The sequence below is a fragment of the Neovison vison genome, chromosome 14 (genome assembly GCF_020171115.1).
Source record: "Neovison vison isolate M4711 chromosome 14, ASM_NN_V1, whole genome shotgun sequence".
Taxonomy (NCBI): Eukaryota; Metazoa; Chordata; class Mammalia; order Carnivora; family Mustelidae; genus Neogale; species Neogale vison.
In genome coordinates this window covers 18183277-18195659 of record NC_058104.1, presented here as the reverse complement: position 1 = coordinate 18195659, position 12383 = coordinate 18183277, and the positions used below count along the sequence as shown (strand labels likewise).

General features: G+C 45.4%; 2 protein-coding genes across 4 annotated transcripts in view; one reads left to right on the top strand and one right to left on the bottom strand.

The window, feature by feature from the left end:
• ZNF174 (zinc finger protein 174) overlaps positions 1-12383 on the bottom strand; it is a 57626-nt gene that overhangs the window by 27052 nt on the left and 18191 nt on the right. The gene's annotated exons all lie outside the window — the stretch shown is intronic.
• ZNF597 (zinc finger protein 597) lies at positions 1126-6941 on the top strand. Of its 3 annotated transcripts, none has more exons than XM_044233692.1 (4): positions 1126-1247; positions 1418-1502; positions 2369-2495; positions 4627-6941. In XM_044233692.1, exons 2-4 carry the CDS (start codon positions 1470-1472, stop codon positions 5736-5738), a joined length of 1272 nt encoding a protein of 423 aa, XP_044089627.1. In that variant the 5' UTR covers positions 1126-1247; positions 1418-1469; the 3' UTR covers positions 5739-6941. The 3 variants fall into 3 exon arrangements, with proteins under 3 accessions (XP_044089627.1, XP_044089628.1, XP_044089626.1); XM_044233693.1 differs by having other exon boundaries at positions 1126-1319; positions 4630-6941; XM_044233691.1 differs by having other exon boundaries at positions 1126-1319.

Here is a 12383-nt window from a genome sequence, read left to right as displayed (position 1 = left end):
GGACAGTGAAACTGTCCCATCGGATAGTCCACCATTTCCCACTACTTATTTTATCAGTTCTGAAAATATTGTTTCAATAACCATGCAACCTTGAGTAACCTTTTAGATACAGGAACGTGTTCCTAGAATAAGAAAATACATTGAGATTTACCCAGTATTTTCTATTAACGTACATATTAGCCTTGCTTTTTCATCTTTGTAAAGTGGCACCTTTGTAAACTGACAACTTATTTGAAACTACCCTCCGAGGAGAAGCACTTGGAACTGTTTGCAGCTTAGGAAAGCAAAGTCGTATATCGGCCAAGATGACCCAAGCAATCAGTGGCAAAGCTTGAGAAGGAGCTCAATTTTAAATTCCAAATCCCTACACCACGGCACCCAGGGCCAATGAAGTATAAAATATGTGGAAATAGGACCGGCCGCATATGAGGTATTGCTCACGCCTCGCAGAGCAAGTCAAAGGCTCTACGTCCGCTAGAAATCCGCTGTGGCTCTGAGCCTCATTTGTCTCAGCTCGGCCACAGCCGCGGGGCACAACTCCCCTAAAATGCTTTGGATCAGAGCCTAGCAACCTAGTCAAAGCTGATCTGAACTCTGTCCACGCAGTAGACACCCCTTTTCACTCCACGGCCCCGCAGTCCGCCCAGAACAGCGGACTTGATTGCTCAGGCCAAAACTAGGACTTGCACTCCTGGCCACTCACCTCACTCACCCAGCCGGACCCACATTTTGGGCCCATAAGGCACTGCCGCCCGAAACCACATTTCGTTGCCAAATAGTCCTTCGGGCTCGGAGTCTCCCTGTCTTCTTACTTTCCAATTTCCCCTAAACATTACGTCGCTCCGAGGTCACCCTACCTCATCACACTCTACCGATTCACTCAGCTGCCCGCAGCTCACCCGGGAAACGCCGGCAGCGGAACCGGACATACTTACTTCGGGAGACAGAAGGAAAACTACATCTCCCAGCATGCCCTTGAGGCATCGGTCCTCCGTTAACGGACTCGATTGGTCAACACACAAAAAGGACTGCCCCCTTCGGAGGAGCTCTGGCCAGTCACAGGGCAGAGTTTAATGACAGCAAGGGGGCGGGCCGTTTCCGGCTGCTTTCCCGGCAGCTCCAGCATAGAGGAGCGTGGGAGACTCGCAGTGGTTGTGGCTCTCGGTCTAAAGTGCCAGTCGGGCGTCGCCCTCTGCTCCTTCTGACCGGGTAGCGGGAGACTTTCTAACATCACTAGTCTTGGAGCGGTAGGTGGGACCTGGTCGGCCCAGGAGTCGGCCCCGCCGAGGCTGGGCTGCGGATAGGAGCCTTCGGCTCAGGTATTAAAGGGGTTGGGAAAGCGAGGAAGCCTTGAGAGTGCACGGAGGGGCTTTGCAGCCAACCTGGCTCCTCTGAGAAATATTCTCTCCCCTCCTAGATCTGTCTCGAAGTCAGTGTGGCACTTGAGGAAGGCACTACCTGCCCCTGAGATGGCGTCCACGCTTCCGACAACGGGGGCCCAGGTAAGAACAGGTTCCTTCTCGGGGTCCCAGTTCCTGTCGCTACTCCTCCTCTGCCTGCCCTCTCCCTCGGAAGAGGGCTAGGAATGCCCGTCTCGGTGGGAGGGCTCCCGATGCCCAAAGAGCTCTTCGATGAAGCTGTCTTTGTCCCTGGACCAGGCACTTGGGAGAAATGGCCTATCACATTCTTCCTTTCAGAACCACTAACTGGAAGTAGGGCCCGTTGGAGAAGGCTACCAGAGTTCCTCAAAGTGGCTTTCTGGAATACTGCTAAAACTTGCAGATTTCTAGGCATATCCCACACCTTTTGGATAAACACAGAAACGAAAGCCCCAGATGATTCGTAATCGCGTCGAGGTACTGTTACTTTAGAAGACGGATAAACTAAGGGAAGGAGGACTAGGCCTGGATTTGATTCCAAAGAGAGCTTAGCAGTGAGCGTCACTTGCAAGGAGGAGAGAGACTAGGAAGCAAAAGGATGTTGGGAGAACACTGGAACCCCTGTCCCTTTTCATGATTCTTCCTGGGCTGCTCAGTTTTCTTTCCCTTAGAGCATCTGTACCTAATGGTTTCCCTCCCTGAGAGTTCCCTCATCTTTTCTAGAAGTCTCTTCTAGAACTCCTTACAGTTTACTGTCTTGGCCCCTATAACACTGCTTCAGAAATTATGTCCATTTTTACTCCTTCCTAGTTTCCACCACCACACTTAGGACCCATTTATTTATAAACACCATCCGCAGCACTCATGAACCTTTTACACCAAGCCCCTTCCTCTCTTGGTTCTGATGTTTGTAGCGCTTGTCAGTCCCTAAACTGAGGGGGTCGCCTTGGGGTCCTCCTGCCCTGAGATGGGCTCTCATGTTGTTTCAGGGGCCAATGCTGTTTGAGGATCTGGCTGTGTATTTTTCTCAAGAGGAGTATGTGAGTCTGCACCCTGCCCAGAGGTCCCTCAGCAGAGACACTACCCAGGAGTGTTTCAAGGATATGGTCTTGATGGGTAAGGCAGCTGGTTTTCCTGCATTTCCAAACTTCAGTCAGTTCTAGGAACAGGATTCCATGTCTCATTCACATGTTGGTATGGGCGTGTGGGACCTACCTCTGTCTGATCTGTGTGGATATGACAAGAGCTTGCATGACAGTGTGGTATTCGGAGAATGTGATGTTTTCTTAAAAAATCCTATCTAGTACAGTGACTGTGGTTTTACACGAGACATGACAGTACCCAGTAATCTTCCCAAATATTTGTTAAAGTCAATTCACAGGGGCCCCTGGGTGGCTCAGTGGGTTGAACCTCTGCCTTCAGCTCAGGTCATTATCTCAGGGACCTGGGGTCGAGCCCTGCATCAGGCTCTCTGCTCAGCAGGGAGCCTGCTTCCCTGCCCCCCCCACTCTCCCACCCCCCACCCCCCGCCCCGCTTGCCTCTCTGGCCTGTGTGATCTCCATCTGTCAAGTAAATGAACAAAATCTTAAAAAAAAAAAGTCAATTCACAGTTTTACTTGCAAAACTTAATGAGTATAGGTTACTATTATCTACTAAAGATTCGAAATTAATTTACTCTTAAGGGGGTGCTATGCCATTCTCACATAAGGGGAACTACATGCAGAAATGTTCCCATACCTGAGTAGAGTTTGTCTCTGATTAGGGTTGACTCTTGGAACTATATCCTAACTCGTGTTTCATATTTTCCACCTCTCTCTTCATCATGTTCATGTTTCCCTCTACCTTGTTGAACCTAAGAAGTATAGTTATAGCTATTCTAACATTGTTTCTACTAGTTTCATCATCTGTGTTATTTCTGGGTCTGTTTCTGTTCATTGATTTTGCTCCTAGTTATGGGTCATAGCCTCTGCTTCTCTACATGTCTGGTAATTTTTGATTGGATGCTGGACATTGTCAGTATTCTGTTGCTGGATGTTGGCTTTTGTTGTACTTTTAAAACTATTTTTTGTACTTTGTATTTAAGTTACTTGGGATTGGTATGATCCTTTCATGGCTTGCTTTTTTGCTTTGTTAGGCTGTGTTCTGAGCAGCCTTCAGGCTAGGGCCCATATGACCTGCTGCTAAGGCAATGTCTTTCTGAAGATAGAGCCTGATAGCTTGTGTGTTCCATCTTGGCTGTCAGGAACATGAACTATTGAACTATGTATGTAGTGTGAACTCTGAAGATTGTTCTGTGTTCCTTTCTGATGGCTCTTTTCCCAGTCTGGGGTACTCATGTGCACTTACAGAATAATACTCTGCCCAAGTCTTAATACTCTGCCCTACCTAGATGTCTCCAGCCCTGCCTGGGCACCTGCCTCTTCTGCAGTATTTTTTTGTGAAATTCTAGCCATCCTGGCATCCCTGAATTTGGTCTCCTCAAAACAGCAAAACCACAGGGTGTCATTTGGATTCCCACACTGCACTGCAGCCCAGAAATCCATCCCAGGCAGTGTGCAACGGCAATCATAGGGCTGTTTCTCTGGAAGGAAAAGACCCCTTTTATATTGATATGTTGGCTTTACAAATCAAGAATATTTTGAAAAATATTAAGGAAGAAAGTTTTTTTGGCAGCTCAAGTTCTGTCAGCCATCCTAGCAGTGAGACCACTTATCTTTGGCTGCTGTATGCACGGCAGCTCTACCTTGATCTTTCCTCCAGGAGAGGTAAAGAAATTTTGAAGAACTCTCCTGGTGACAATAAAACTATTTCTAATAACCATGTTGTTTCTCTGCTAGATAGAAAAATACGCACTTGCTCTCTTTCTCTCCCTAATAGGAATCCCTGTCTTTACTCCAGTTATGGTTGCTCAGCCGTCACTTGAGATTGCGTAAATGATGAAAAGTTCTTGAGACTCAGGGCATTAATCGGAAACCTCCCCTGGACAGCATCTACCAAGATTGCCCTTAGTTCCCATCCTACTAGACCCTAATTCAGTTATACCTCTTTTCCCTTCCTCCCCTCAGAGGATCACCAACAACTCTATCCTCTGGGAAGTCAGTGGAGCCTGCCGGCCTCATTTTGTTTAGTACGAGTGTCTGGGGTCTAGGATAAGCCCTCTGTGGGTTCTTGGTCCTTGTGTAAGTAGCTTGCTCTTTCCGCAGTACCACTTGAGGGTGTTGTCTATGTTTTGCTTTGTTTTATCAGCAGGAGGGGAAGGCAAGACTGAGACTTCTCAACGGTTGAATCTAGAGTCTACGGGATTTGAAGAACTTGCCACAGAAAACTCCTCTATCACTGTGCCCCTTGTCTATTACCCAGAAAAATCCGAGACTGGAGTTGGAGACCCAGAAAGGAAAGTATCAGGTGGAGCTCCTGCTTGCAAGAAAAGGCTCATAAGCCTATTAGTTACCATTGAAAACCAAACCCCATTACTAGAACTATCTCAATGTTTAGGAACCAGAGCACTTTCTGAAATTCTTGAATTTCCTGGGGAAGAAGCCAAAAATTTGTACAAGTGTCCTGAATGTGATGAAAGCTTCAGTGATAATTCATACCTTGTTTTGCATCAGAAAATTCATTCAGGGGACAAAAAGTATAAATGTGGTGACTGTGGGAAGATTTTCAATCATAGAGCCAATCTGAGGACACACAGGAGGATCCATACTGGTGAGAAGCCTTATAAGTGTGCTGAGTGTGGCAGCAGCTTCCGCCAGCACTCACATCTGTCTCGGCACAGGAATATCCACGTAAAGGAGAAACCCCACACATGTAGCATATGTGGAAGAGGTTTTACGTGGCTCCCAGGATTGTCACAGCATCAGAAAATCCACACTGCTAAAACTTATGAATGTACCAACTGCGGTAAATATTTTGGTCAGAACACAAATCTGGGTTTGCGCGAGAAAACGCACATGTCAGCCACCCAGTACCGGTGCCCTCGGTGTGTGAAGTGTTTCGGGCAGCCCTCACACCTTTTTCTGCCCGAGCAGGGTCATGAGGATGACTCTGAACACTGCAGTGACTGTGGGGAGAATCTACTTTTGTTCTCAAAATTCAAACCCTTAAAATGTCCTGAGTGTGCGAAGACCTTCCTTCGTGTTTCCGAGCTCATTTCCCATCAGAGCATTCATAGAGGGGAAAAGCCCCATAAATGCAAAACATGTGCAAAAAGTTTTATTCTGGATTCAGAGCTTGCATGTCACCAGAAGAGCCACATGGGAGAGGAACCTTTTAAATGTAGCACATGTGGGAAAGGTTTCAGGTTGTATATGCATCTCACTGTTCATCAGCAAACCCATACGAAAACCACCACGTAAATCTAGCGAGTTTTCATTAATGCTGTGCTTCTTAGTATCTGGATTGAAAACTGGGGACCAGTTACCCTTTATGTGCCAGGCATTTTACATGCATCCCGTGTCACTTAGTACCCACCACAACTTGCTTTAGGCATTATGACTTCTGTTTTATAGCTGAGGAAGCAGTCAATGTCAGCTAGTGCGTGAAGCCAGGATTTTAACTCAGTAACTCGTTCCCTGTACACATTCTATTTATATGAGTCAGAGAATGATAAGGATTTCTTTTTAATTCAGTTTTCATTAAAACGAAAGTGTTCCTAGATGTTCTTTACTTTTGTTACACAGTTTCTAAGTAAGTTTTAGAAGAAGGAGACTTTCCCTTTTCTTTTCTTTTCTCTTTCTTTCTTTCTTTCTTTCTTTCTTTTTTTTTGCCAGTTCTGCAGACCTAGTATCTAGGAAAGTAATTTGTCTATATCTGTCTTATGCTTTTTGGGTCTTAACTAAATGTAACATTTGTAAGAAATGATATTTCATACATGATTTTCTGATGTAGTTTAGAAGCTTTTACACCTACTGTGAAAGGTTCCCAAATTAAGTGGACAAGTTGGTGTCATAATGGCTATTAGTATTCGTGGAGTTCCATTCTCACATATGATGCCACTGGCCTTTGTGACACATTTGCAAGGAATTTTGGCAGTCTGCCCATAGCCTTTTCTGGTGCCTGGACTTGACCTAGGGAAACATTCTTGCTCCTCTCTGGAAGAAGTTACCTCCAAGTTGCTACCAGAGCACATTACCTGCCTTTCTACGAATAAGAGTAATTATTGTTCAGTGAACATGCTAGATGCTTCACATGTATTATCTAATTTAATCTTCAGGGTAAATGTGACAGAGAAAGGGCTATCCTTGTTTCATAAACGAGGAAACTGAAGCCCACAGAGGTAAAGACAGTATCTTGCCGAAGACAAAAAATAGCAATGTGCTGAAGCTGGCATTTAACCTTGGGTCTCTGTGATGCTGAAGGTTGTGCATTCTTCAATCCTGTTATGTGTCTGCATTTGTGTTAGGTCCGCAAGCAGCCAGGAAGGCTGAGATGGGTGGGTGAGGATGGTCATCATGGAGGCTTCCCTGTGCACACGCATCCTAGAACCCTTTCATTGCCTTTGTGCTTTATCCCAAGCCTGACTTAACGTGTATGGTAATAAAGCAACAACAGAAAGATTCCCCAAGACTCCCAGTTCAATCTCCCATCCCTACGATCCGATCAGAGATTGCCAACTTTACAGAATACAGTCCTTAGGGTTTTAGTTGGATTTTGATGAAAAAAAAAATTCCTCCTGATCGCCAAAGAAAAATATATACAGAAAACTATTAGAGTTTAACCAAACTACTTGAAAATATATAGGTCTTTAGATACCTGCTGTTACATATAAATAGAAGAGCAAAATATGGTTGAACGGAATGGTCACTAATGTTAAAGAATCAGGGAATTGTGCAAATATACATTCGTACACAATTTCTCTTTACAGCAAAATTGTGTGCCTATCAGCAAAACTAGTTTCTAATGGACTTTTGAACAGGATGTGAGAATGGTCTTAATTCTACCGAAACAGTATGGAAGTCCAGCACTGACTAGAACGGGATCACTGCTGGGAAAGCTCTCAAGCAGAAACAGGGCTCTTTAGGAGAGCAGTACCTGCAAGGTATGGTCTTTCTGTGGAATTGCATGTTGGGAACTGAGTATACAAAGACATGCTGGCTACTGCTGTAAGCTCTTACCACTGCTGAGAGGCAAGAAAATAGTCCTGGTGAGTAAGGGAAATGGAGACTAACCCAGCTCACCCACTCCTATCCCCCTTTTTGTTATTCTTGTTTCTTGTTTGCAGATCCACTGCTGAGACCCTGTACTCTGAATGTCAAGGTCATACTAGACTCTGATGTCTCCACTCAATATGAGACGCCAGTCTGCTAGGGCTTTAGGGTCTTAAATTAAAAAGTGAGGTCATCTGTAGGTTGTTCTTCGGCAGATCTCTGGGGACTTAGAATTGTGTAGAAAGATGGTCTCCAGTTAAATTTCTTATCAGCCAACTTTGGGATATAATGATCTTTGCTAAATGCCAGAAAGCACTGTCCACCAACTCTCCTGCTTCTGCTTTTGGTGGCTGAACAGAGTTACAGGTTGGGGAATGAAACTGGGAATGTGGCCCCTACTCGTGCAGTTGCTGCAAAAGTAGAGAAGGCTGTCCTAGAAGGTAAGCGGACAGAATGGGGCTGACATAAAAGATGGAAGCTGTCATGCTTTTCTTTGCTCCTACAACAGTATGGGGGAAGGTGAGAATTTATGCCTTAAATGCTGTTCTGCACCTCAATATGTGAAGTCACCCTCTCAGATGAGGCTTCCTTCACAATTCAATTCAGGTTTTACATTTTTCTTTATTCTTCTGATTTTGTAAGATTATGCCAAACCTCCTTAAAGATATTAGAAAAATAGCACTTCTATAAAAACATTAACATACACTTGAGTGTAATTAAGATAACTTTTTGGTGGAATAATCATTGCTAATGACTGGTACGCCGAAAAAAATTAAAAATTAAAAAAAAACTTGAGTGTCAGTTACTGTAAAAGAAGCATATTTTCAGTTGTTGCCTTATTGTACACTTCACCTAATTATATTTGCTGGATGTAATTCAAGCTGCTCTGAGCCCAAAAAGTTGGAGGAAGGAGTCAGTCCACCAATGAGATCCATGCTGTTTTTATAATGATGGCTTTTTCATCTTTCTGTTTACAATGTTGACTGATGGAGCTAGATTTCACAGTTTGTTATTAACTTGAAGATATTAGCCCAGTATGTTAGCGTTACGAAATACTGGATAAAAATTAATATAAGGATGAGAAACACAGTTCATTGTTATGAATGATTGGCTTACTATCTTTTGCAGCATGGCTGCTGATATACTATGCAGGGTGAGAACTTTGTACTAAGGAAATTAACTCTTGAACAAATGCAGTTTCCGTTGTTGGTGCACAGATGAAGATGTGTATCAAACAAGTCCTTAATGTGGTTGCCTGAATACCAGGGTGTATTAACAAGCCATCATTGATAAAAACAGCATTATTTCAGTAGATTTCAAATGTCAACAGTTCATATTTTATAACTAAAGAAATTGTGTGATTTAGTTAATCTGGAAGGAGTTGGATTCAATATAGTTTTGTTTAGAGCTTTGTTGCAGTAGTTAATAGCCTATTCACATCTCCCCATTTAACACAGAAAATGACTAACGCAGGATACAGGGAGTGAAAACAAGTGACATTTCACAGTAAATGTTGGTGTTTTGAGTCTTCGACTTCTGAGGTCCCATAGAATCAGGTGGCATTGTTCTGAAGACTGCAGCATGTTACACAATCTGATACTGCATCTTTTGCTCCAAGTGATCTGCCAATTTACTTAGTATGCGCACAAAGCAGATTATAGTTCATCTAATTAGTCTATTTTGACTAATGGTTCATTGTACTAGTTATCTGTACAGGATTTTGGTAGTAAAGTGTTTTTGTTTTGACCACCTGTTAAAAAAGTAACAATGATCTTCATTTAAAGTATGTATATTCATCTGCTTTAGTTTTGTAGATTGAAAAAGCTTATTGATCTGATGTCAGGAGGATCATTATCCATCTTTTCATGCCCATTTGACTGCCTTTTTTTTTTTTTTTTGGTCTTTTATTCTTTGATATCCCTCCTTGCATATTTCGCTTGGATACCTCCCAAGTATGTCTGTTACGTGCACTTGTACTGTCTAATGTTTTACCTATTTCGGTGTGTTCTCATCACTTAGTTCTAGAACGCACGCTCTCACTAGGCTGTGATTAAGTCTATCTGATGTGCGGCACGGCATCCAATACCTGCCCCTCTCTGAGGAAGGAAACTAAGCGCACTCGCTCTTCCACACACCAGTGGTTTTGGATGGCAGCGAATTTGAAGACGGGTGGGAACTGTGGGTTTGGAGAGTGAATGCATGACCTCGAGCCATTTCCTAACACAGATAGAAATCTTTAGCTCCCCGGAACGCCGAAGAAAGTTCCAGCGCAACCCCGTGAGGCAGCCCCAGACTTCGAAGTCCCCTCCAGCCCCGGCTCCGTGCGTGGTATGGGGGGCGGGGTTGTGGCACCTGCAGCCATAGAGGGTGGCAAAGGCCTGCGTGCTCCTCGCCCAGAGCTGGGGGTGGAAGCCGGCAGTGTGCCAAACGGCCCCCAGAACGTTCTGCACGGCCACGGAACGCCCCGGCGGCTTGCCTTCAGCAACGACCCGTGCAGACCGGTCCGAATGCCAGCGAGATGAGATGCGCTAGAGCGACCCAAAGGGCTGGGAACCGGAAGTGATGCGCTCACTTCCGGCGACCTCTTAGGGCAACGCGGCTGTGCCCTCCCAGGTCTCCTGGAACACTGTGGGCGCCTCACCCGGGTTCCCAGCCTATCCCTGGCACCCACCGCGGGGCCCTCCCTACAAAAACTGGGCTTTGGGCCGAGAGCATTTGGTGACGGGTCCCTTCGGTCTTGCCCTCTGCAGCACAAGTATGGCTGTTGGGGGCCAGAGCAATCTCCGTCCCCCGAGTCTAGGCACAGATCAAGCACCAAGGGCAGGAGGAGTCCGTGCTACCTCCGCAGCACGAAGTCCACTTTGGCAGTGCGAAGTTGCTGGCTCGTCCAGTTTGTGTACCTTTGGCTTGTTGAAAGAGACACTTTGGTTCCGACTTGTCGGGTAGAGTGTGCTCCAGAACTAGCGCCTGTCTCCTCGTTGGCCTGTGTGCCTCACGCCCGAATTCACAGATGATTCTGTGGCTTACTGTATCCTGGGCTCGCCTGAGTACAGGGTCCCCCCGAATGAGCTTCGCCACTTCCGTGACTACAAAGACCTCACTTCATGTCTCGCCCAGATTCCTTCTCTCCCTGCATTCCAGATCCCTATATTCAAGTGTCCATGAGACATCTTCCTTTGGATGCCTAAGGCATCAGAACATACCCTACGTTGAACTTAAACTTTTAGCCCTTGATTTGTTTGCCTCCAGTATGTGGCGCCACATACACACAATTGCTCATGCTACCAACACAACTCCCTCTTCCTCTGCTTATCCATTCCCTCAAGTCCTGTGGCCTTAGATCTCTCTCTCTCAGACCTGACTGGTTCTCTGTGTCTCCACTGTCACCACCTTTAACAGTACTCACTGGGGTTGACTTAAATAGTCCTCTAACCTCGCACATCACTCTTGTTCTCTGCCAGCATAGCCAACACGTCTAATCATGTCACCATCCAACTTGACAAAATCCACTGGCTTCCCGTTGTCCTTAGGATAACATCCAAAACATTCAACAGAACTTTCCAAACTGTTACTTCCCTGCCAACCCCAGCTACTTTCTTTATTCTCTCTCTCCAGCTGTACTATCTTTCTTTCAGTTCATTAAATGTACCAAGCTCTTTACTTCCTCAGGAAGTGTGAACATACTTTTCCTTTTACCTGGAACACCATCCGCCCCATCACTACCTACCATTATAAAGCTAAGTAGTAATTACACAACTAGTGGTCTAATGTCTCTGGGGGGGCAGGGAAGGACACATGGCAAATGCTTAAAACTGTGCATTTAAAGAATGAAATTTCTATGTCTCTGTCAATTTTATGCTTTGGATACAGCTACAGGACTGACAGGAGGAAAGGGAATAGGCATTGGTGCGGTCATTTACAAGTAGGCAAGAGGCTTAACAGCAGCCCAGAAAAGCTGTAAGGAATTTAGCAAAAAGTTTGAGTAAGATAGTTCTCAGGATAAAAATGTTATGGTGTTCTATTGCTTGGAAGGAATAATTTAGCGAAGAGGCACAATTGCTATAGGCTTATAGCAATTTGAAGGAAGTGCGGTAAATGTGGTTTGCATTTCATTTTTTTTTTTTTAAAGATTTTATTCACTTGACAGGCAGAGATCACAAGTAGGCAGAGAGGCAGGCAGAGAGAAGGGGTGGGGGGGAAGCAGGCTCCCTGCCAAGCAGAGAGCCCTATGTGGGGCTTGATCCCAGGAGCCTGGGATCATGACCTGAGCCGAAGGCAGAGGCTTTAACCCACTGAGCCACCCAGGTGCCCCATGCATTTCTTTTCTTTCTTTCTTTTTTTTTTTTTTAAAGATTTTACTTATTCATTTGATGCAGAGAAAGAACACAAGCAGGCAAAGTAGCAGGCAGCGGGAGAGGGAGAAGCAGGCCCCCGCTGGGCAGAGAGCCCAGTGTGGGGCTCAATCACAGGACCCTGGGATCAAGACCCAAGCCGAAGGTAGATGCCCAACCAACTGAGCCATCCAGGCACTCCATGCATTTCAAATAGAATTGTGCTGAGCTAATACAACAGAGAAGGAGACTTAAGAGAATTGGGTCTACACATCCTCCTGCCTTGAGCCTTCTGTGAGTAAAGCGTTAGTGATTAAAATAGCTCAGATTACTGGCACAGAGGGTAGCTGGCCTGACAACATTACTGCCTGTGCTGTTCCCATTCTAGAAGACCCCTTCAGTGGAAGAGGGGTAGCACCCAAAGTGGGCAGAATGGTCCCACACTTGCAGGCTAGGCTGCCCAGAAAATTACAAGAAGGGGAACTACTGTCACCCTGAACACTCTGGAACAAAAGGGAACTTG